This window comes from Lagopus muta, chromosome 1 (genome assembly GCF_023343835.1).
Source record: "Lagopus muta isolate bLagMut1 chromosome 1, bLagMut1 primary, whole genome shotgun sequence".
Taxonomy (NCBI): domain Eukaryota; kingdom Metazoa; phylum Chordata; class Aves; order Galliformes; family Phasianidae; genus Lagopus; species Lagopus muta.
In genome coordinates, this window is record NC_064433.1 from 194,545,947 (window position 1) to 194,571,542 (window position 25,596).

The 25,596-nt window shown below is 47.4% G+C and overlaps 1 protein-coding gene across 1 annotated transcript; it reads left to right on the forward strand.

Annotated features, from left to right (window-relative positions):
* Window positions 1–2,545: 2,545 nt before the first annotated feature.
* Window positions 2,546–25,349, forward strand: LCMT2 (leucine carboxyl methyltransferase 2; the record flags this gene model as incomplete). The annotated part of the gene is made up of 13 exons (XM_048950505.1): window positions 2,546–2,841; window positions 4,722–4,803; window positions 5,105–5,285; window positions 8,245–8,404; window positions 9,359–9,548; window positions 9,948–10,055; window positions 11,817–11,907; window positions 12,303–12,560; window positions 12,736–12,966; window positions 15,256–15,353; window positions 18,797–18,984; window positions 19,074–19,209; window positions 20,808–25,349. Coding segments are annotated over 13 exons (2,187 nt in total), but the record flags the coding sequence as incomplete, so codon positions are not given.
* Between the last annotated feature and the right edge of the window lie 247 nt (window positions 25,350–25,596).

Here is a 25,596-nt window from a genome sequence, read left to right on the forward strand (position 1 = left end):
CAGCACACATCCAGGTGATCAGAACAGCAAGAAAGATAAGGGAAAATGCTTCGCTGTTCAGCCCATGTCAAAGCCCCAACATCTTTGGTCCACCTTGAACTGAAGGCAGACTCTGACGCTGGGCACAGTGCAGCCTCCTGTGGGAGGACAGCACCACTCAGTGAACCTTTGGGGGATTCTGGTGTCCCACTCCTCCATGCTGAGCAGCCTGGCTGCTCGCTCCGGAGCACTCCCTGTTTCTCATCGGGGTTCTCTGCCGTCATCTCTGAGGTCAGGAAGAAAGACCACGCCTCGCCTGCTCCTAAACAAAAGACTATAGATAGCTGTGGCAGCAAATGCTTCTCATTATGTACTCCTCTCTCCTCAGACTGCCTGCCCAGTTGGGGGTGGGAGCAGCATGGGGCCCTGAGATGCCTGTGCTGCTCTGCTGTGTGTTTTCTGTTATGTGGGGTGAGGAGTGCATTCCTCACAGGCTTTGAATGTCTGCAAAACCCCAGAGGAATCCTTGGAGCAGTGGGAGGAGAGATCGGGCACGGAGAAGTTACCCATGCACATCGGGATAAGGCGTCCCCCTGCTGCATCGGCCTGCAAAGGCGTCCAAACCTGATGGAAGTGCAAGTGCTACGCCAGCACGCCCTCTCAGCGTGCATTTAAAAGCCTCACTCTTCCCACCAACACAGCTTGTTCGGCTAGGCTTAGTCTGGCAAAACAGATCAAGCAGTGATAAACCTGTCTGCTTGTGCACTTAGAGTCAGTGCAGGATAGGTAAAGGAATCATTTCAGATTAAGACTGATTGTGAACCAAGAACAGATAGATATAAACTGGCTATTATTGCATTCAACAAGAATTCTGCTAGCTATTACAGCTATCAGGCTTTAAAACATCTTTTCAGAGTAAGAAAGACACAGGAGCAAAAATTCCAGCATCTGATGAAATTGAGTGATTACGGGATTTCATACCTATGGCAGCTTGAGTTTGGACGTGGAGGCCCAAGAATTACTGGCACCGCATTCTTTTCCCGCATCACAGAACTCCAATATAGAGCCTCTCCTCATGGAGTATGCATGCAGGGCCTTGTACCAAGGACAGGAAACTAACCTCCCAGTCCCACTCCCTCTCAGCTTTATGTGTCTGATGCCTAGTTCATGTTTCAGTGTCTCTGACAGAGCTTGCACAGAAGATTGTTATGGATATAGAAACATGGAACTGGAAAAATCTTCCTGGGACAGCTGGATGCAGTGTTGAGTGGCCATTCCCCAGCTTGCTGCCAAGCATTTTTTTTTTCATCATCGTTCTCAGGATGCTTGTAGAATTGGGAACATTGCAGGACCTGAAGTATCAGCAGGATGGGATAGCACTGCCCGTGAGCCTTAACTGCAATGCAATCCAAACATCATCTCCACACTGCAGAGATGGGACAATCAACAAAATAATGGGCAGTTCACAAAAGAGAGCCCTGGAGGGAAGTCTTGATATCCTGGAGAAAGTGCATACGTCCAGAATATAAACAGAACTACTGACCTGCATCCTGCCCTGTAGCCACATATATGAGCTACTCCAAATCTGCCGGGAATAGCCTAAAAGGCAGCTCTACTAAAGTGCACCTCTGAAAAAAGAAATCTGTACTGCTACTGATGAAATGCTAGCAGTCGTAGCAGTAATAGCAGTAGTAGGTCGAGGAGTGAGCTGCATGGATCCCAGTTAGAAATACGCATGCTGACCGTTCTCTGCAGAAGTGACATTTTGTGATTCCAGCTGATGCAGTGCACAACATAATACTGTGCGGACCACAAGATACGTAGAGACAATGAGCACAGAGGCAAGCATAGTCCTGGTGACACCTTGCTACGGCCAGGCCAGCACGGCTCTTCTACAACTCCCAGTGCAAACCCTAAGGAGAAAAAGCAGGAACATCCACCTGCTCTGCAACAGGCCGTGCCCTGCCCGTTTCTCGGTCACACCGCAGGCTGCGAGCGCTCACAAAGCCACGGGCAGCGCCCGCGTCAGTTCTGCTCAAGAGCGCGCGGTGCTCCGCGCCCCCGGGCAGCTCAGCAGCTCAGCGGGGAGCTCAGGCCCGCAAGGCGCTCAGCACCGCGCTGCCGCACCCCAGCACCCCCCGGGGAGCTCCGCACGGCCGCAGCGCCGCACGCATCCTCCGGGCAGCTCCGCGCTCCTCCCGCGTCCCTCCGCTTACCGCGAAGAGGCTGCCCGTTGCCACGGCCGCGAGCCTCCGGCCCTCCCTCGCTGCCGGGCTCAGGTACGGGAGCGCGCTCCCGGGTCCGCCGAGCGCCGCGGCAGCAGCGAGGGGCGGCGGGACGGCCGCGCCCGCAGACGGGGACGCCGCGGGGCCGAGCGGGCGCCGCACGCGGATCGCCCGGAGGCGGCGCTGCCGGGACGAGGCGGGGCGGGGCGGGGCCGGGCCGGGCCGGGCCGCCAGGGGGCGCTACGTAGCGTCCTCAGCGTCTACGTCACTGCGCGTGAGTGACGCGTCTCTGCGCGCGGCATGGAGGGAGGGCGGCCGAGCGCGGGCGTGAGTGAGCGCCGACTGCGGAGCGGGGCGGTTCTGCTCGGGAGGAGTCCGGCCGGGCTCTCGGGGCGGCAGGGAGAGGCGGCGCCGCGAAGGATGCTCGGCCGCTCCGGCGGGAGCTGTGCTGTAAGGCAGCCGGGCTGCGGCGCGGCGGCGCCCGGTTCGTCACGCGGTTTGTCGTCCCGCAGGTGCGGGGCACGGGCGGCAGCAGCGCCGTCAGCAAATGCTCGGCGGCGGAGCGGGGATACGTGCGGGACCGCTTCGTGCGGCTCCTCGCGGGCCGGCCGCGGAGGAGAACTGCGCTCATCCACCGGTAGGAGCGCGCGGTGCGGCTCGGGGCGAGGCGGCGGACGGGAGCGGCGAGCAGCGCCTGCCGCTCCGCGCTGTGCGTGAGCGCGGCTGTGCGGGGCGTTCAAACGCGGGCGCTTACAGTGCGTACCCGCGGTGAGCCTTGGTTAATGTGAGGCGGCTCGATATGACAGTGACTGCGAACTGCCGAAGGAGTTTCGTGTAGGTAACATAAATGTCAGGAGCTGGCAGGCCTGTGAGGGCAAACGCTGCTAATCGCATCTGAAAGTGCATCTGTGTCGAGGTGTCTGCTCACGTGGCGTCGGTGTGCCAAACTAAATTCATGCCAGGAGCTACATGTTACTGGTGTTAATGCTGTCTTCCCAAATCCTTGGGTTTCTTTAAAAATGTTTCTGTGAGGTCTGGGGGTGGGGATAATGAGCGCCTGCTGGGGGAGTTGACAGGGAGAGGAACGGCTGGTGGAACACCGTGAAACTGAGTAAAACTGGTTTCCTGAGCACTGAGGAAAAGGAGGCAGCAGCCAGGTGGATGCTGAATGCTTTCCAGGAATTCAGTTTTCTTGGTTTTCATCACACAGAAAAAAGAAAAGCAACACAGAGAATGAAACTCCTTTCAGTTTTTGTTTTTGCTCCCTGTTAATGCTCTTGCACACGCAGCTTTCATTTTGTTATACCCAATAACTGCTGGTTGAGCACATCACCTTGTGTATAAAGGAGTTAATTTCATATTGTCACACCATCTGATTTGGGGCAGGAAGTGAGATCACAGAATGATCCAGGTTGAAAGGACCCCAAGGATCATGAAGCTCCAGTTCCCCTGCCACAGGCAGGGCCACCAACCTCCCCATTTCACAGCAGCCCAGGCTGCCCAGGGCCCCATCCAACCTGGCCTCCAACACCTCCAGGGATGGACGGGGCATCACAGCCTCTCTGGGCAGCTGTTCCAGCACCTCACCACTCTCTCTCTAAACAACTTCCCCCTGACATCCAACCTCCAGCTGCCCTCCCTCAACTCCAAACCATTTCCCCTTGTCCTGCTGCCATCTCCCCTTTCACAGAGCTGACTCCCCTCCTGTCTGCAGGCTCCCTTGAGGCACTGCAGGCTGCACTGAGGTCACCCCGCAGCTTCTCTTCTCCATGCTCAACAAGCCCAGCTCCCTCAGCCTGTCTTTGTAGGGAGGTGCTGCAGCCCCCTGATCATCTTTGTGGCTCCTCTGCACCCTCTCCAACAGCCCCCTGTCTTTTCTTGTGTTGTGGACCCCAGATCTGGACACAGTACTCTAGATAGAGAGTAGAGAGGGAAAATCACCTCCCATTTCCATCTGACCACCCCTCTTCTGGTGGAGCCCAGGATCCCGTTGACTTTCCAAGCATCTTGAACACACTGCTGGCTCATGTTCATCCATCAGGACCCCCAGGTCCTTCTCCACAGGGCTGCTCTCAAGCACCTCTCCTTCCAGTCTGTTTTGATGCCTGGGATTCCTCCGGCCCAAATGCCAAACCTTGCACTTTGCTGTGTTGAACCTCATCAGGTTCATCCAGGCCAAGATATTGGCCAGCTGCATTGCAGGAAGCATTCTGACTGTCTGGACTCATCCTTTTCCATCCACTGAGTATTTATGTTTGTAGACTGGTACAGTTAGGAAATTTACCTGTTTTCTCTCAGTTATCTGTGGTCTTGGTGGTTAGACATTAAATACAGGGTCTAGAGATTACAGAATCATCAGATATCACCAAGTGTAGGTACATAAATATGATTATTGAGTGGAAGCTGAGAGAGAAAAGGTTTGTTGGTTTTTTGGTTTTTTTTTTTTGGAATAGACAGTGTAATTCTTGGAGAAATAGGGTTACTGGACAGCAGTTCCAGTTGAATTTCATTCCACAGAGGTTATTATGTCCGTGCCCGTGCTGTAGATCACTGTGTTCAAGATTTCCTGCTGAAGACCAGAAGTCATCCTAGGAGACAGGTACGTTTCCATTGCCTGGCTGTGCTGGCAGCTTCTGCTGTGTTTGTACATGAAACGTTTTTTAGCAGCTGTGGTGGTTTTCTCCCAGAACAGTGCAGAGGATCTACTTGGCAGTACTGGTTCTGCATTTGTCGCTGACAGAAATATCTATCTAGTATTTGCACAAGTTTTTCAACCTCTTTTGGGAGATTACCTGGTTTTGTTACTCTGCAAATTGTGCACCTGAACTGGAATGTTCTTCACAGGAAGATGCTCAGGATGCTGCTAGAGTATAACTTGTTTTCTGCCAATTTCTCTGCAGATCCTGTCTCTAGGTGCTGGCTTTGACTCCCTGTACTTCCGTTTGAAAGACATGGATCTTCTACATCACACTGTGATGTATGAGGTGGATTTCCCAAGTGTGGCGTGCCAAAAAGCTGCTCTGATCAAGAGGACGGAAGAGTTGTCAGCACTGGTGGGAGATGCTGGAGCAGAAGGGTTAGGTATGGTGTTTGTGGAAAATGTTCTGGATGCTGCATGTATGGAAGAAGGAAAAAAAAGCTTCAGCCCTTAAAAACTGAGTTGTTTTAGAGGAACTCGGAGGTGCGTGTGTGTAGTAAGAACATGTGTGAGGTACGTGTTTATTTTGTGAAAAAAATCAGAACCGTTTGGAAGCATTGGGAGACAACAAGATGCAGAACTGCTCGGAAGTTTTTGAGGAGCAGATTGCATCAAACAAAGCTCAGTGTATTTTGTGGCAACTTTTTAAGTATTGTGTCTAACTTTGGACTTACCAGTGCAAAGACTGCAGCCTGCGCTGTGATGGGTCGGGAGAATGAGAAAGGGCTGGAGCGCAAAATGTAGGTGGTAGAGCTGAGAGAACTTTCCTCAACCTGAAGAGAAGGATGAGTGGTGGGGAATAGTCTTACTGCAGTTTTTAACTACCCAGTGGAAAATTATAGTGAGGATGGAGCCAGGCTCTTTTTGGAGGCAGTAGTGCTTGACTGTACAAAGCCTGGAGCAACCTGTTACAGATAACCTTTGAAGTCACCTTTCCACCTAAATGATTCTGTGACTTATGGTCTTTGTGGGTAGGGGAGAAGCTATTATTCTTAAGTATGCTGACTGCAATTGCAGCATTAGTCATTGTGTTTTATTGGCTTCTTTTAAATCTTCAGGAAGAGGAAAAATTGAGTCTTGTGAAAATATGGTAGAATCTAAGCACAGCTGAAGGGCTAGTTTTGCCAACTAAGTACTGAGTGGCAGTTCATTTGCAAAATGGAGGGATGTAAGGTATGGGGTTCACTAGGTGGTTCTCTTGCTTCTGATCTCCTTCAAGGTTTACATTAATGTTGTAGTTGATAGGCTGTGGAAGGTGGAAATGTTATAATGCAATAGGAAATAGAGATAGTTGCAATGTGATAGATGGAATTAGGATTTTGATAAAGTACAGGAAATGTGTAAATACAGGAAATCTGTGAAATGTGGGATGAAATACAATAGGGACGTTTTCAAGCCACTACGTTTTGACTGTAATCACAGAATTATGGGGCTGGAAGGACCTCCAGGCATCACTGAGTCACTGAGCCCTGCAAAACGGGCTCCTACAGCAGGCTGCAGGTGGGCGTCCAGGCGGGTCTGGAATATCTCCAGACAAGGAGAAGCCACAGCCTCCCTGGGCAGCCTGTTCCAGAGCTGCGCCATCCTCACCGTGAAGAACTCCCTTCTCACCAACGGGCGGAACTTCCTGTGCTCCACTTTACAGCCATCTCCCCTTCTCCTGTCCCCACAGACCACTGAGAAGAGGTTGGCCGTGTCCTTTGGACTCCCACACCTCAGATATTTATAAACATTGATCTGATCCCCTCTCAGTCTTCTTTCCTCAAGGCTGAGCAGACCCAGGTCACCTCTCTTACCCGCTGGCCACACTCCTTCTAATGCAGCCCAGGATCCCATTGCCCTTCCTGTCCAGCAGGGCACACTGCTGGCTCATGGCCGACCTGTCGTCCACCAGCACCCCCAGTCCTTCTCTGCAGAGCTCCTCTCCAGCAGCTCACGTCCCAACCTCTGCTGATACCTGCGGTTATTCCTTCCCAGGTGCAAGACTCAACACTTGCTTTTGTCACACCTCATCTGGTTTGTTCCTGCCCAGCTCTCCAGCCTGTCCAGGTCTTGCTGAATGGCAGCACGGCCTTTTGGTGTGCTGCCACTTCTCCCAGCTTTGTCTCGTTGATGCACTTGGTGAGGATGGACACCTATCGCCCCATCAAGGTTGGAGATGAAGATACTGAACAAGACCGGACCCAGCACCGACCCCTGGGGAACGCTGCCAGTCAGATTGTCAGTTTAAATACAGGTGGAGAACAGCTACAGTTAGACAGGACACAAGTTGTGGCCTCCCACGAACAATTGAATGTGGCTTAGTGACTAGCTCTTCCATAAGTGGGTTTGGTTTCCTCTTGAATCTATCTACATTCTATGTATCTACAACATCCTGTGGAACAGGATTCTGTCCATATCAATAATCTTCCATGTATTTGAAGTAAAAGATGTGTATCAAGGGACATGGGAATATCTTGGTCTCTGTGTCCAGAAGAAGTGATGAGATGGGCAATTGAGATGTTAGAAGAAAACAGCAGGAAGCACTGGGATGGGCTACTGTTGGAGGCCACTTAGTTTTTTGATAATGGATGCCTTTGAAAAGCGTGTACATCAACAAATCTCAGGACAGGTGCAGTTGGATTTCACTGGCATAGTGGCAACAGAGCAGCTAGCATATAGGGCTACTTTACTACCTAGTCATTTTCAGTCTGGTTTGGGCAGAAAAGAGTGAAGCAGCTTATGATTGATGATAGTCATAAGCAGCATGCCTTTATAATGCTTGCAGATCATAAGCTGGGCCCTATTTCTGAGAACAGTGCTCTGTAAGACTAGTCCTAGTGTTTGCAGGGAGTTCTCATGGTTCAGAATCCAAAGCCATTTTACAGAAATGAAATCTTTTTTTTGAGACTAAAAAACACAAAATACAGAAACCCACCCACCCCTCAAGCCCACAAACAAATTTGAGAATAGTTTTGTAGATGTGAGAGAAGCTATTTTGTCAAAGCAGTGGTATTCTCTTAGCTTGAATCAAAATGTCTGTGAAGGAGAGCAGTGATATAAAAATGTTGTTAAAGAGTGATAAAGCTTTGTTCGTATAGTAAATATAACTGTTGGAAATCAGTAGTTGAAATTTGTACTAGAAATAATGGAATTTCAATTCTGAGTTTATTGGGTCTTTTCCTGATGCTTCTGGGTGCCACCCTATTACGGTTCATTTAGTTGTGGGATTTTCTTGTTTATTTCACAGAAAAATTGAGCTGGCATGGTCTTGTGAATGATTGTTGTTAGTACTGATTTTCCTGGCTGGGTCTCAATATTGCGAAGCCGCTGTAGTGAGTTAGTATTGTTTTTGTCCCACAGGAGTCACCATCGCCTTTTCTGGGAAGGATTACAGATTATTGGGAGTGGATTTATCAGAGCTGCCAAAGCTGAGTGCAGCTCTAGATGAAGCAGGACTGGACAGTGAAGTCCCCACCCTTTTCATAGCAGAGGTGGTGCTCACCTACATGGAAAGCAGCAGGTCAGTTGAGCTGTCCTTTCTTAGCTAGGTTCTAAAATGAGAAGCAGAGACTTCATTGTAAGTCATGGGAGACTTGCTGTCTTAAAGCTAAAGCCTCATGAATTCTGTGGAAGTTCCAAACAGCTCCTTACACTGTAAGTATGATGGAGCAGTTGATTCCCACAACATCAAAACAGGAGGCAGTGTGCACAGCTGGAACACAGGAGCTTCTGTCTGAACATCTGAAAACTCTTCTGTACTGTGTGAGTGATGGGGGCTGTCACAGCTTGCTTAGACAGGCTGTGGAATCTCCCTCCTTGGAGATCTTCAAAAGCTGTTTACAAGGGTGGGTAGTGATAGTGCAAGGGGGAATGGTTTTAAAGCGAGACAGGGGAGGTTTGGGTTGGATGTGAGGAGGAAGTTTTGGAGCCAGAGGGTGGTGAGGCAGTGGCACAGGTTGCCCAAGGAGGCTGTGGATGCCCCATCCCTGCAGGCATTCAAGGCCAGGCTGGATGTGGCTCTGGGCAGCCTGGGCTGCTGGTTGGCGACCTGCACACAGCAGGGCTTGGAGCTGGATGAGTGCTGTGCTCCTTTGCAACCCAGGCCATTCTATGATTCTGTTTGGCCATGGGCCTGGGTAGGCAGCTCTGGGTGGTTCTGCTGGTTGGACCAGATGATGTCCAGAGGTTTCTCCAATCTCATCTATTCTGTGAACCTAAAGGGGAGGTTAAAAAAATAAAAAGAGGAAGAACCTTAAGTACTGTGGGGTTTTTTTTGTTTGTTTTTAAAATTTTGGGGTCTTCTCATCCCTGACTTCCTCTATGAATGGATGAGATGTTCATAGATGCCCAGTACAGGTTTCTCTTTTGTATGTGATCTGTCAGGTTGCCTTAGTAACATGCTTTATGTTGTATCCATCCTACAACAGGTGGTCCCACAGATATTTAATTGTTCTTACGTATATCTGCCCGACAGGTCAGATGCCTTGGTTCAGTGGGCAGCAGAGCATTTCTCTCATGCGTGCTTTCTGCTGTATGAGCAGATGCACCCAGAGGATCCCTTTGGACGTGTAATGCAACAGCATTTCAGTCAGCTGAACTCTGCACTTCGTTCTTTGTCTCAATACCCTGATGGTGAAGCACAGCAGAAGCGTTTTTTTGAAAAAGTAAGTACCTGCAGCCCTAAGAGCCATGGGAAACCTGAAGCACCTGGAACAGGGTGCAACTTTACATCATTTTAGGAGTCGTCAACTGGGCCAGCTGGGTTGAAGCGAAAATGGCCAAGGCAGAGCTGCTGCCTGCTCTGGTAACATGGCTAGTCATCTGAAGGTCCCTCGCCTGTTTGGTGGTATGGGATTAAGGCAACATATGGGTTCCTCTTAAGCTTTTAATGTTAGATATTCTTCAGAATTTTTTAGGCAAGCCATCTCATCAGAATTTGAGCTGCTGCTATTTTCCAGCTGGACAGTTTTAAAGACTCATGCAGATTCTTCATTTAGTGTCACTGTTTTCTCGTGAGGAGTGAGTCTTCCAGAAGTAATAATTCTGAGGGATTTCTGTTTCAGGGCTGGACTGAGTGCAGTGTTGTGGATATGAATGAGTTTTTCACCCGTTGTATTCCAGAAGATGAGCAACAAAGAGTGCAGGCTCTGGAGCCTTTTGATGAATATGAGGTAATCCTTTTCAGCATTCAAGACTCTTCTGTGTTACAAAGGATTCGTGTTCCTTCCTCAGTGAGATATCTTAGGGAGACAGTCTCAGCACTGCAAAGTAGCTGCTGTTACAAAGGGTATTGCTGACGCTGAAAATCTGCAAGTGCTCCAGTTGCAATTCTTTCAGTGCAGAAATCCATTGAGGATTACTTGGATACAAAGAAAGTATGCCAGGTGTGAGGTTCCTGACCTGCAAACGTCTGGGAGCATTTCTGGAGGGAGTGTATGCTGCTCTTGCATTTCCCTGGGCTGTTAGTGTTTTGTCATTGTTGAATATGGTTTTCTAGCTATATTCAACAGGTATTTTGTTCTGTTTTTTTATGTGGCCATTCCTATAATAATGACTGAGTTAGCTATGACTGTGTTCTGCCATTTGTTATGTTAACTGCTGGCAAATTTGCAAGTGTCAGAAAAGTAGGAGAGAAGATAAACCAAGGGCAATGAGTAACTCTGAGGTAAGTGTTGTGTAAGGTAATTACTGGATGTTTCTCATTCTACCTTGTGGTTCTTTGTTTGCAATTCTAGAAATGCAATAGCCTGCATTATGAGAACAGTTTAATGTGGCTGTGTTTATTTTGCCACCATGCACTGTGAACAGAGCCGTTAACTGAAATTCTGGCAGGTTTGCAGAGTGGTGTGGCAGTGTGACAGCAAATGCTGTAGAGGAAGGAAATTTCTCTTGAAGTGAGAAAGCAGAGAACGTCATTTCGTTAGAGGAAGGTGACAAGTGCATGCTGGGAGATCTGCGTAGGAGTAACGTAATTGATAGCAGAGAGCTCAGTGGTTGGCCTTTTAGATGAAGATGGGGTAAGATCTGGGTCGGGCTGGAAACAAGCTTAATGGAACTAGATTAGAAACACAAAATACGTCCTTCCTGCTGAGGGGGACTACTTTCTAGAATCATTTTCCTAGAGACAAATGGCGAACTTTAAAATTTCCAGTATTTACATTTGTTTTTTCATACCATTTTTTTGGAAGTTTCATCCTCACCTAAGATGAAATTTGGGCTCATGATGTTGATGTTATTTCTTTGCGCTTTAAATTTCTTGTTTGTGCCGCCCTGCCATACGGTGGGGTGGATATATTCAGTCCCCTGGTAGTGAACACACTCAGTTTCTCAGTGTCCACTAAAGCCAGGGTGAACTCTAGTATTGCTACTGACTTCTCGTGCCGTTTGCCTCTGAGTGATTCCACAGTGAGACTGGCAGTCATATTTAGGTATTGTCAAATGGCAGAGGCCGGGGGGTATCTTTGAACATTTATGATTTCTTTAGGGTCGGTTATATTCCGTGACCTTTGGGGAATCTTAATCCTTCTGGTATACAGTCCTTCTTATGAGCACACCTGGGAAGCATAAAGGGAAGCTGGTTCCAAAGAAGAGCATTCATCATGCAACTTACAATAGAGTTCTGGAACTCATTGCTGTAGAATGTGTGTGTGAGTTTAAAGAGCAGCTGGATAGTTCATGAGTGAGGAAACCACCAAGAGTTATTTGATAAAGCAGAGAATCCCTGTGCTGTGTATTTTTGAGGGTTAGAAGAGATTGTACAGACTTGTTCTTTCTCAGATTCAGTTTTAGACTTCTGATTATGGCCATTGCTGGAAATACTGTTAAGCAAGTTTCATTTATGACTTTTTGCTCTGGCCATTCATTACTATCCTTTGGTCTGAGATCTTGAGAGCACGCGCTTGTTTTTGTTTCTTTCTTTTGGCTTGATACAGGAATGGCACCTGAAGTGTTCTCATTACTTTGTCTTGACTGCATCAAAGGGGATGGAACCCTCCTGGACTCCATTATTATCCAACGTGGCAGGTACATACCGGCTAGTTTTTGTAGTATTCTGTTATCTCACAGAGGCTCCTTGGATAGATTTTAGGAGACAGCAAAACCCTGGAAGGAACACATGAGATGGTAATATCCAGTTGGCTTTTTCCATTCTCATTCCCTAAGGACTGCTCATTGCCAGGTAAAGCCAGCCCAACAAATTCCTGCTTTTGTCTGCTTGCTTCCTTTAGGGAGCGGCAAGCAGAAGCTGAAAGTGGGTGTAGGGTAGTTGAATGTGATGCAGATTGATTTCTAGGCCATGTCAGATCGTCAGTTGGCTGCATCAACTCACTCCGCAGTTTTTAATTTTATTTTTAAAACTAATAAGTGTTGGTTCTTGTTTGCTTGAAATTTACATCATTTTGTTGCTCATTGGCTTACAGTTCCTCCTCATCATGGCCCTGTCAGGTTGGCTGGGAGCATCAGTGCATTGGCATGTGCAGCTCAGTCTGAAGTTGTTGGCTTGAGACGTTATGGTCACCACTCCGCTCTTATAAAACCTAATGTGATTCTGACCACTGGAGGCTTTGGGGAGGAGAATGGACATCACTGTCGTATGAGGAGTTTTCATGTTCTTATGAAGTATGCAGGCTCCTGGCAAACCAGATGTGTGAAAAAGGAAAATCCTGATAAAGGATGGGGTGAGTGTTTCAACTGGGATACTGATGGCAGGGGCAAGGGAGATGTTTGTGCTGGCAGTGAAATGTCGGTAAGTGATGCCACAGTGCGATTACACTGGCAGTCAGAGAGATGTGAAGGTTCTGAATGTCACAAGAAAAAGAACAGTGTGACCTGTGATATCTTCTGTCTCTCCAGATGAGCGGCTGTACCATACGGTGTCATGTCTCTCAGACAGCCTGGCCCTGGTGGTAGGAGGACGAACGTCCCCATCAAATGCAGCGTTGGGAATGTTGTGGCTGAGGTTCCCCAAAATCTGTAATGACTCAGATCCAGGTGATGTTACTGTGGAGCCTGTAAGTCTGCAGCCCGCTGCTGAACCAGCTGCTTTGCGTTGGAGACACAGCACAACTGAAGTAATATTCAAAGGTAAAAAGGTTGGGAAAACTGGAGATACGTTGTGAGATTTCTGCATGGGTTGGTCCTGTGGCCAGGTCTTCCTGTGCTCTCGCCCTTGGAGAACACAGTAGAGCATGCACGCTTCTCTTCCTGCCGTTACGCTGTTCCCACTGCTGCCTTACTCTGTATGCTGTGCTCTTTCTCCTCCTTTAGAGAAATGGCTGGCAGATAGAGAGGCTCCTGCGTAAGAAGTGATGTCACTAGACTGGGATTCTTCTAACTGGAGGAGAGTAGAGGAGGCAGACTGTGAGCAAAGGAGCTGTTTGAACAGGGTGGCCTGAAGGACGAACAGGAAGACAGAAGCACCAGCTGGAATTGTTAGGCAGATTTCAGTAAAACTAAAAATCTTCCTCGTTAAGTATTGCAATTATTCTCTGAAGCTGCTTGTTGCAGTATGCTATATACTGAAAGTTAACCTGAACTTAAGCAGAGTGGGTAAATTCACAGAAGAAAAATCTGTTCAGGGCTTCTGAATTGAAGGACAAAGCATCAAAGTGACATAATGCTTTTGGCTCCTGCTGGAAATGAGATGTAGGATGGTGATCTGATGCGTTGCTCTACTTGCTGTTACTATCACCTAATGAGTGCTCTCTAAAGAAGAGAAGAAATTAAACAGCACCCTTTTTGAAACTCTTACTTCTTGAAGTATGATAATTTCTTGTTTCATAGGCCATGTTATCTCCAGTGGTAAGCAGAATTGGAACCTGGGGATGTAATCTGTTCTGGAAGAGTAATTCTTTGAGTTCATTTATGACTGACGTGTTTCATGCTTCATCTCACCAGAAAGAAGATCTAGAACCTCCTCTCCAGAGGACAGTGTTTTAGTTCTAGAGCACTGTGGAGCAGGATGCCTAGTGCTTTTTCCAGAAGTGCCTCAGAAAAAATGCTGTACCTGTAGTAGCAGTTAATAATTATTCATTAGTTGTGAGGTCTAGAATCAAGATAGGCAATGACGCTGCAGGCTCATCTAGTAGAAGATACTCACTGTAAGGGCAAAAACTTCAAGCTAATAGCAAGTTGTTGGTGAGATTGACAGTGAAATTCAGGAGGTGGAAGCTGTCCTTAAGCTGTTTAACTCTTCACTAGGAGCTATTGCAGGAGAACACCCCAGGAACTACAAGGCAGTCATTAGTTCAGTCTGCAGCATACTTTGGGTTTGTGAGACAGTGTTCGAGACCATAACGCAATTCAGAGTTCAACTTTCCAAACTAAGTTTTCTATAAAAAAGTAGATGCTAAATGGGGGAATAACATTTTATGAAAATGAAGTATTTTGTAAATCTTTGTTAGACTGTACTGCATCATTTTTGCCACGATTGTGCTTTGTAGAAAAATCAACGTTATGTTACTTATAAGTGCATTATGAGGATGTGGCTCACATCCCTGACATCTGCCCAGAGTACTCTTATACCTTTTATATCTCCTTTTTGAGACCTCTTCAGGTCTCCTACTCATTTAAATTATCCTTTATTTCTCTTTGTGTGTGGAAAAATATACCTTCTAGTTTTATGAAGCTTCACCTGTGTTATTGTTTTGGTTAAATCTGCGTTGTTGTGTTGCTACGATTTGTGTTCTTAAGAGTAGTCTGGTTTTATTACGGAGTCACTGGAATCACTTTGTTACGTGCCACTGGAACAGGCTGCCCAGGGAGCTGGTGGAGCCTCCTGCTCTGGAGATGTTCCAGACCTGCCTGGACGCCGACCTGTGCAGTGTGCTGTGGGGAGCTGCTTTGGCAGGGGGTTGGACTCCATGAGCTCTGGAGCTCCCTTCCAACCCCTAAGATTCTGTGATTCTTTCAGTTGCCCAAATTTCCATTTCTTGCTGCCATGAAGTATATTCTAAAAAACGTTGTTTTTTTTTTTAATTTCCTTTTTGGCTTTGTGACTTTGGTTTTTGAATAATGTTCAGGCTTTGAACAGTCTGTTAGTACATGATAAATAAGTGGATGATGGAAGTCTTCTGAATGATCACAAGTCTAAGGAATACATCATCTAAGTGAAAATATTTTCAGTCTTCCATCCCATGTGCTTTGTGTCTGGTCTTTTTGTTTGTTTTTGTCTTACAAGGCTAACATCCGTGTCTATGGGACAGTTTATTGCACTTATTGCTGAAGTTTGGAAATACGAAATGTTCATCAAGTTGCAGGACACTTTCTTATAAAACTGCATGAGCAGATATCTTTGATCAGCTTTCCTTACGTTCAGGCAAACCCTTTTGCTTTTGCAATATACCAAATTCTAACCTTTCCACCTGGTTGTAGGAGAGAAGTACCTGTTTATGTATGGAGGCCGCTCTGCTGTGCAGCCAGTGCTTGGAGATTGGTATTTCCTGCACATCCCAGAAATTTCCTGTGCTACGGTAAGAACTGAGGGAGACTGGGGATAGAAATTGCTGCTGTGTTGGAAGCTCAGCTAAACCACAGCAGTACATTTAAGCAGATGGCACCGGCAGTGCTGTTGTACTTCACACTGTTTAGTGTTGAGGAACTTCTAAACGCTTCGCTATTTCCTGGATCGCAGTCTTCAGAGAACAGTTGTGAGGGAGGGCATCTGGAGGTCATCTAGTGCAGCCCCCTTAAGGCCACTGGAACAGATTGCTCAGGTCATTGTCCGCTTGGGTTATGATTACATTCAAGGATGGAGACTCGGCAACCTGTTCCAATGGCTGACCACCCTCATAGTAGAATGTGAGAGTTTTTTAATGTGTAAGCAATTCTCCTAATTCTTTTATTTCAGTTTCTGGCCTTTTTCTCATGTTCTGTCTTGGATCCATCTGAGAACGTTCTTTCTTCATGCTCCTTCATCTCTCCCATTGGACATTTATGCATATTGACAACATTTCCCAGTGAATGTTCTCTTTGTGAGGTTCCTGTCCCATAATTATCTCTGTGGTACTTTTCTGGACTCGCTGCATCAATTCCCTGGTTTCCTTGTACTGAAGAATGCAGAACTAGCCACAGGCTCCATGTGTTGGACTTGATCTTAAAAGTCTTTTTCCAACCTGACTGATGTCTGGAATTGTTTCTCCTCGTGCTCAAAACTTCTTACATCCCATTGTTAAGCTTGATGAGCTTCAGTTCCTCCAATTTTTCCAGCCTGTTGTGATCTCAGGCAGCACAACCAGCCAGTACATTAGATATGCCTTTTTATCATTTATCATACCCTGATTGTTCTGGGTATCGCTGAAGTGCATGGAGGTAACATGCCTAGAAGTTGCTGTTGTTAGCAACAAAATACCAAAAAAATGCAGGGAGAGTTGATTGTCTTTAGTCGTACTGTCTTTCAAACGGAAATAGATGATGAACTCCAAACTGCATGAAGGAACTTCTGTTAACAGCTGTTAAAAGTAGTGACCAGCTCCAGCAGCTGTGGAACCTGAGAATTCCTCCTTCCATGGAAGGAGCCCTGTCCTGTATGCCTCAGGATGTATTCATCCCAGGACAGCAGGCATGGCAGTTTCTTTTCCCATTTGCAGATTCAACCAGTAATGGAGGTGAGCATACATCCCAGAGACGTGCACGTGAACACGAGCACATGTGGGATGTGCTGGTATGGCCATCTGCACCGACTGCTGCCAATAAGATAATGCTTTCAGCAACACCCATTTAACATTACGAGGACTCACATAAAATGTAGGTAGCCCATTTCTCTTCCTCATCTTTGTCTGATAAGAATTAAAGTTCTTATGAGAAGATCAACGCATATATGCCCTCACTCTGTAGACTGACAGGCATGTGCAGGTTTGTAATTCCCTCATGTATCAGGATATTCCCTGTATACAGCTGGTACCCTGACCAGATCCTGAGCCCTCCTACCTGCTCTGGGTCTGGCTTGAAATTTGCTAGCAAACAGATACGCGCACACTTCATTCACAGGCACCTTACACTCATGGATCCTGTGAATACTGGTGTGTAATAATAATACCTATGTGTGTCTAAGACCCTGGACCAAGTGCTGGAGGTAGGAGGCTGGCTGGACCAGCTGACTGGACTAGTTCCAAGTTTTCTAGCACATGTGGGATGCACATCCCACACATATGAGGTTCAAGGAAGGAATAATAAACACAGTGGTCCCCTTTCCAGGAACTGGCATCTGGGCACAAGAGCTCTGTGACCCTTAGTTCTCCTCCAGCATCTGGTGCTGAGACTGACTTGCTTCAGTTGCCTGAGTTGCCCGAGTACTTGTGTCTAGGACCTGCACAGCTCCTGTTACTAATGGTCTTGTCCTGGTGACTGAAGCTGGAAGCTTCACTTGTTCCAGTTGTTGGGTGAGGCTCTCACTACAGGACCAGACTGCCACTGGTCTCTGCAATAGGGCAGTAATAGCTGGCACTCTGGATGCAAAGCCTTTGAGAGCCGTGAAATTGCTCTCACTGGAACCAGAGAACCTGCAGTCCTTCACCATAGTAGTGACTGCTGGCCTCATGTTTCCTAATTCATGTCTCTGTACTTGAAGACACGTAGTCCCAGTATCTCTCCTATTAACGTGTACTGAGTATTTTGGCAAAGCTAGTTAGGAAGGTAGTTAATCAAAGGTAAGATATACTGTGGTGACTAGGCCTGGGGCTCAGTAAGGCAGTTGTACTGAATAGAGGCTGTTTATATGTGATTAGCCCCTTTGTAATCTTGTTTCTGTCTGTTCTTCATCTTTATTCCTCAACAATCCCCTTTGCCTTAAAAAATCCTTAATAAGTTTTGTGTAGTCCTGTGGGCCCCCCCACTCTGAGTATCCTGAACCCCAATGTTCCTGATTCCTTTCCTCTTAGAATTTGGAAGGTCCAGGCTGGCCCTCTCTGAAGCCATGCTTGGAATTTCGTTAGTGGTCCACGGATATTAGTGACTTCTGGTTTATTGTATTAAACTAGTATGTTTCATTTGGATCTTTAGAGATCAGCAGAGCTTAAAAATAGTGAGTAGCACAGGGTGAGAGGTTGATGATAACAAGAAATCACAAGCTAAACGTGTAAGTAACGTGATGCTGTTGTGAAAGAACTAAACCGTGCGTTCAGATTTACAGGGAAGATTGAAGAACTCTGAGCTACTGAGTTGGTAGAAGATTCAAGATAGTAATGCTTTTCAAATATGTAAAATAGAGCAGCAGAGGGCAAATTATTCTCTGTATTTATTTTGGATAGTCTATAGAAAGGGCAGCTTTAACTAGATACTGAGAAAAGCTTCTAATTGTGAAGATAATAAAGTGCTGCAAGAAATGCTTCTGAAAATCTGCACTGACAAACTACTGGATGACTCCTGCCAGATGCTGACAGATATCATTACGTTTGCCTTAGGAGAGAAGGATGGACAAAATGGTCCCTGAAATTTTTTCCCAGTTCTATGATATTCTTTTAGCAGTCTTGCCCTGAGGGTTTTCTTTCTGCCCGTTTGTCCTGCAGCTCAGTTTCTTTTCTTGCTTCATGCTCTGAGTCACTGATCGCAGCTTTGTGACCCATGTTCTTGTAAACTTGTGGGTCTCAGGTGAGAGGAGCATGCAAGAAGGACAGCGTTGCCTCTAATAATATGCAGAACTAAAACCCTGTAAAGACTGAGTAACTTGTATTCTTGGAGCCAGAGAAGTATTGAAAATACTGTAGATGGAAACACTTGTGTGTAGCCATTCTTAGAGGAATCACCCACGTGTGCAGATGGAAGGCTTTTTTATTGCTCCCTATCATGCTTATTCGGTCTGTTCTCCTCCCCAGCTATTCCTGTCCTCTGCCAGGAAGGGAAGGGATTTGATATCATAACCACAGCAAGTGCAATTGGAATAGAGGCAAACTTCAGGCTTGGGCTTCTGTTGTCACAGATCGCTGTTGAGGGTCCGGTACCAGAAGGCCGCCACTCGCACAGTGCCTGCAGTTGGAAAGGAGGAGCGCTGATCGCCGGAGGTCTGGGAGCAGCTGAGCAGCCCTTAAGTTCAGTTTTCCTTCTGAGGGAGACTGAACGTGGCTTTCGGTGGCAGATTGTGGAGACGCACCCTCCTCTCATCCCAAGGTGAGCAGAAGGCAGTTAGTGGTGAATTCTAGGCCTGCCTCCAGCTGCCTCTCCTTACCAATGGAATAAACTGAACGTTAAACTCGCAGGTACTCGCATACTGCACATGTGCACGATGGAAAACTTGTGCTTGTTGGTGGAGTGTGGTTTCACTCGCTGTGCGTGCCAGGCATCACTGTCATTGACTTAACGACTGGGCTGTGCTTGGACTACACAATTAATGCGGTAAGTACTGGAATTTTTCTTTCAGGATAGGCAGTACTGTGGGAAAGAGAGTAGTAGCTTCAAGGTCATTCCCAGAAATGGAATAGAGAATGCAAAGGAGTCAAATTTAGGAGTGGAATAAACATTTCCCTGTTTGCATGATGTAACAATTTTCCTGAGATACCGAGGATAGGATCCACATGTACAGATGAAACTGGAATTTGTGATTAATATATGTAAAAATATATTTTATAATATATAAGCAGTATGTGTGCACCTGGCTGACTTTTCTGCATTTTCCTGAAAATATAAAGGATAAAGCATGCTTATATGTAGTGTAGCGTTTTCTTATTCTCTACAGCAGAAGTTAGAAGGGAATTAATATCCTTGGATAAAAGAGGCTGCTCATGTTTGATAGCAGCGAGTACAGTATGAAGTTTTATCTAAAATAACATAACTTTTAAATGTTACTGAGTGAGTGGGTGCAGATTGATTGGTAGCTGCCTTTGGTTATGATGTTTTTCCTTGAACTAGGCTGCAGTGCCTGCCAGTGCTGTGCTAAATCTTGTACTAGTAGGTACGTAGTACCCAGTGCGGATTGGTCTCGAGTTTTGAAAGACTGGAAACGCCAGTGACTTTCTGTGTAGTTGGTATTACTGCTAGTGTTATGGCTTTGGTTCCACCAGGACTCCCAGGTCCTTTTCTGCACAACTGCTTTCCAGATGGGTCGTCCCAGCATGTCCTGGTGCCTGGGTCTGCTCAGGGCTTCGTGTTTCTCCTTAACTCTGGGAGGCTTCTGTCAGTCCATTTCTCCAGCCCATCACAGTCCTGGATGGCAGCATAGCAGTGCTGTATCTGCTGCTGCTCCCAGCTTTGTGTCACCTGCAGACTTGCTGATAAGCAATGGAGATGTCAGAGGGGATGGTCCCAGCTGTCACCCCTCCAAGTGGGCTTTATGGTATGGATCACCAGTTCCCCTTGGTGAATCCGTGCTGACTACTCCTGGTGCTTTTCTTGTCCAGTAATTCTAAGGGCCTGATGAGTACAAAGACATTTTCTCATTCTCAGTCACTGAACTGAAAGCTGTTTAGTGAATTGACTGTTCCTTGAGGAGCACATCATGGTCTCCTTGCTGTTACGTTTTTCTCTTTTTGTCACCGTTGTGGGTGCTGTAGTTGATCGTATGGCTGGTTCCCAATGGATGTATCGTGGCTATTCTTAATTTTCCAGTGAGAGTAGTTATATGAAATACTTCTACAGTACTGTATGAGGTGATATCTGTTGAAGTCCTTTATGTTCAAGGATTACTTTCTAAGTGAGATCTTGTTTGGTGGAAGCAGTAATTGAAACTGTATTTACCAAATGCCTGACTGATGAAGTGAATCCTCTTCCTTTTGCTTCCTAGTGGGGGAAAAAAGAAGTTTCACGCTAGGATTTTGATTTTTGAGTCATTTGGACGAGCCATTCGTTCTGTGTCTTGGGCACTTTGTTCTGTTTCCTCAGTGTCCAGTTCATCGTCTTGGCCTTTGTGTACCTCTCCATAATGTGACTGTGGTGTCCTCTAGACTATGCAAGCTTGTGTTTCATCCTAAGAAATTTAAATTCCTCTTCTTTTTCAGGAACATTTGGAGTGGCCTTTAATGCTGCATAATCATAGCAGTGTTTTTCTGCCAGATGAGAAGGAGTTGCTGCTTATTGGTGGTGGTGGGAACTGCTTCTCCTTTGGGACACACTTGAATCCAAATCCTATCTCACTGAACCTCAGCAGCATTCTGACCAGCCACTAACAGGGACCAAACAGGACTGAACTGTAATGCTCCACCATGCTGTGACATCTGCTTACCTGCATGTCCAAGAACAACAAAATGTTACTTGCAACATTTTTTGTATCCTGAATGCATCTGTAAAGGTGGGACAAAGAGAAGGGATTAAGAAGTGAAGTTCTGTCAAGGGGTTGCACCTCATCTGTCTTTTTCTTTTTTTTTTTTTCAGTCCTTTTTTGTGTTTCAAAGAGTATTTTTCCAGAACTAGCTCTGTAGCCCTTAGAGGTGAAATAAGGAACTCTGCTGTGTTCAAAAGTGATGTAAGTTTGCACAGTGCTGACTTGAAGCTAGCGAGAAGTAGCTGCGTCAAGAAGCCATTGGAAATATGCAACCCAGCATAACTAAATGTGAAACAGAATGTGTCATTAGTCATACCTGAATGTTTCTAAAGGCCTTTGTAAGGGTGTATGGAAGGAGTGTCTACTCCTTTAAGGATATCTGGTCAAATACTAATTTACAGTGTAACAAGGGGAAAATGGGAAAGGGAGGAAGACATAAGCAGGAACAGACCAGCAAATGATAAGGATGGAATAATGGGAAGCTGCCCAGTCAGTCACAGTTTTATGGGCAGGTGTAAGTGTGTGAGAATGCAGCAAGGTTATCTGACTAGGGACTTTATTGAGTGGGAAACTAAAGGAAAAAGAAACCAGAATAAACAATGACATAGACCTGACGAAACAAACATGGAGACAATGTCAAGAAACAAATCTCTGATAATCTGGGACAGTGTGGGACTCAGTAGAGCTGCAAACCCATGGTGAGGTGCTCAAAGAAAAGGGGAACCAGGGATGAACAGAGTGAAGATGCTGGAAAATCAAGGTTATAAAAGTTGTGTGTGAAATAGAGTTGGTCAGGGCTTGTCAGGCATCTGCATCTGTTGACTACAATCTGTTTTATTATAATTTATTAAATCTGAACTCACTCTGTATATTCACACACTGCCCTATGTGTATGTATTGCTGCAAGGGCTGCTGAGACCTGTGTATGTAGCAAAAATTTGGTGCCAGCTTTGGAGTCCAGGGTATTTTACTTCCAGCCACATAGGTGATGATCTCCAGGGGACCCTTCCAATTTTAGCCATTCTGTGTTAAGGGCCTGAGATCTGCCTGTGTGTATTGGACAGAGACACTGTGCTGCTACTTAAGGGATCCAAGCAGGGGTGCTGTCTGGACAGAGAGGCTGTATCAGTGCTTGAACGTGTGCTTTTGCAGCTTGAGGACTGTGTGTGCCTGCGCTGGTGACTTTCTGTCTCTACAAGCCAAAGGAGAGGAAAAGGATTTCACTGTGTGTGCTGTGCATGATTGCTGTGTCTAGGTGCTGGTGAAGGCAGCATCTTGTCTGTGTAGCTGACTGTGTCAGCATCCTGTCTGTGTCTCTAGGTTATGTGCTTAGTTTCATTTATGGTTGAATCTGCAAATGGAGGAGTGGCAGCAAAGATGGTGGGTCCCCAGACATCGGGCTGCTACCAGTGGCTGCTCAGGAGTGGTCTTGGGCTGTAGCAGCTGCAGGAGGCAGTCACACCCTTTACCTCTTAGCAGGCTTGGTATGACAAGCTGTGTTTTTTGTTGCCAGCAGCTCAGCTCCAATCTGTAGCTCTTGGTTGTTACCTGTGAGGCTAACAGTATGCTAGTTATCCAGAATGGGGCAGGGCTCGTGGCTTTGCTCTCTCCCTCCAACAAAAGCAGCGGGCGTACAGGAAGGCCTTTAGGGCAGGCCCAGACTGTCCCTCCTCTTGCCAGCTGAGAAGCAATCCCCCTGCAGCTGCACAGAGCCCTTCTTCCTCTCCAGAGAAGGCCACGGTAAGCTGCAGCAGTATTCACTGGCTTACTGACACCAACTTGGCCAAGGGCAGGAGCAGTGGCAGGGATAAAGCTGATATTCCAGCAGAAGGGAGTTCTGTGCAGCTGGTGCTTGGGGCACAGCCCCTGCTTCTCCCCACCAGCACAGGAGAGCCCCAGATCCACCCTAAGGAGCTGCAGGGGGGCTGTAGCCCTCCACATGCTAACAAGCTTCCTGGATGGCAAAGGCCAAGGGCAGTGATGCACACCAGTGATGCATTCATGCTGACCGGGCTGCCGGTGGGAGGGAAATGCTGAGGCTGTGGGAGTGAGGCCTGTTTGTCAAAAAAAGGAGACAGATTGGCACAGGGAGTACTTTAGGGTGGCCCTGGGAAGCACCTGGGATTAACTTGGAAACTTCTTGGGCAGCCTGAAGGACACTGAGGATTTTGGTAGGATACTGTGAGCTGGAGTACACTGTGGGGTTGACAAGTCACAACACAAAAGGGTAAAAAAAAAAAAGGGGGGGAAACTGTGGGAGGCAGATACATAAAAACATAGAAATATTTATGTCATTGTGTCAACTGCACCACTCAGCTTGGTGTTGTCAGCAAACTTGCTGAGGGTGCACTCGATTCTGTTATCGATGTCTCTGATAAAGAGCACTGGTCCCAGGACAGACCCCTGGGGGATGCCGCTCGTTACCGGCCTCCACCTCAACATAAAACCATTGATCACCATCCTCAGTCTGTGGCCTTTCAACCAATTTCTGATCCATCGCCTGGTCCCCCCATCAACTCTACAGCCCACCAATGCCATCACTCCACCACAGAAGGCCACCAGAGTGGTTACTCATGACCTTCCCCTGCTGAAGCTGTGGTAGCTGACTTAGATCACACGCTCATTCCTCGTATGATCCAGCATGTCCTTGAGATGGATCTGTTCCTCACCATCTTAGCAGTTATACATTGAAATGGAATAACTGGTGTTGCTTTCATGAAGAAACCTCCCTTTGTCTTCTACTCCTGCTGCAGCCACACCAGCTGCACCGGCACGACTCACGTATTTGACAAAACTCCAGCTCTGGCTTAGCCAGGCACAGCAGCAGTCCGTCTCCCTCCCAGACCACTGACCAGCGTGCTGCTGTGCCACACAGCGTAGCAGCAAGAGCGGGCAGCACTCACCAGCCTCTTCCCACCCTCGCTGCCAGCTGGGATGAGGGCTGGCGCCGTGTGCCCACTCAGCTTTTCTGCTGAGACGCCTCCCATCACCCACCCAGCTCAGCCTGAGCTGTGCCCGGCTCATGTGCATGCTGCAGCGGTGCTTCTGTTGGGCTCTCACATGGTCATCTCTTCCAACGAGGCCCAAAGCTCTGCTTCCACATGCAGCACTCTCACCAGAGCACCAGCTGTGGAATAAACGCTCCTACCCCAGCAATGATTGCAACCTTGGTGAATGCCTGCAGCACTTCTGTGCTTTCATCATAAGCAAAGGGAGGGGGTCACCTCCCGGATCCAAATTTTAAGAAAAAACAGAATGGTCACCCAATGGGGTTATCTTAAGTAAAACAACAGAGAAATCAAGATGACTCTTCTGCACCCAGCTCAGATAGCCCCCTAGCTCAGGCACCACACAATCAGACCAAGGAGATGTTGCCTCTGGGCTGCTTTCAGCATGGAATCTGGAAGGGTTTGGCCTTCCATACGTGCCGCACAGCAGCCCCGAGCCGAGCCCTGCATGCAGTCACTGTGCCCACAGCTGGTGCACTGCTGCCAGAAGCGATCCGAGGACACAGGTGGACGCAGGCACTCCTGCTCCTTCTGCAAAGCCATCCTCTGCAGAGCCCGCTAGGTGCTGCTCACTGCTATGCCATCCATTTACTGCAGCCCTGGGATAAACACACGTGCACTCTTCTGTGCAGCAGTGAGCTCCAGGCATGAAGCACCAGAGGGCAAATCAACAGAATCTACTGCTGACTCCATCAGCTCCTTCTTCTACCAACCACAGGGCAAATACCATGGGACAGAACACGGGGGGGAGAGCACTTCTGCTTGCATGCCTGCAGTGAAATTCAGAACAGCTACTGCAAGAAGAGCTCGTGGGGTAAACCCAGCCTCAGAGAGGCAAACACATCTGGTTCCAGCAGTTAGTATGGCACATTATTGATGAAATGCTGCTTCGTTGCTCAGAGGGCACGCAGCACGCCGCTTGGACAGGCACAGCAGTGCTGCAGCATCCAAGCTGAGCAGCAAAACGTCCCCAGCTCCCCTGGCCAACACTGCCAGGGAAATGCACCGCCTGCAGCCCCACATGGCTCACTGCACGGACACTGGGGGGCTGCCTTAGTCTCAGGTGGAGGGATTTTTCTTCAGAGTATCTGGTATGATGGTATGTTTGGGCTCTAGGAGAAAAATCACACTGATAACACTCTGATGTTTACAGATTCTGATAAGCAAAGTTGCACAGAGCCAAGGCCATTCTCAGCAAAGCTCTCAGCAAGAGGCTGGGAGGGAAGAGAATGAAGACAGCTGATGTAAACAGCTAGCTGGACATTGGTTGGCGGGTGGTGAGCCACTGCTTGTACATCACTTGTAATTTATTCATATGTATATATATTCAAAGATATGTACATACGTAACTACTATCTTTTTATCTTAGTAAACGGTTTTATCTCAGCACATTACTTCGACTTTTCTCTTTCCACCCAATTCCACGGGGAAGAGAGGAGTCAGCGAAGGACTGTGTGGTGCTGAGCCCCCCGCTGGCTTCAACCACAACAGGGCTGCAGGGCAACGGGAGCAACATGA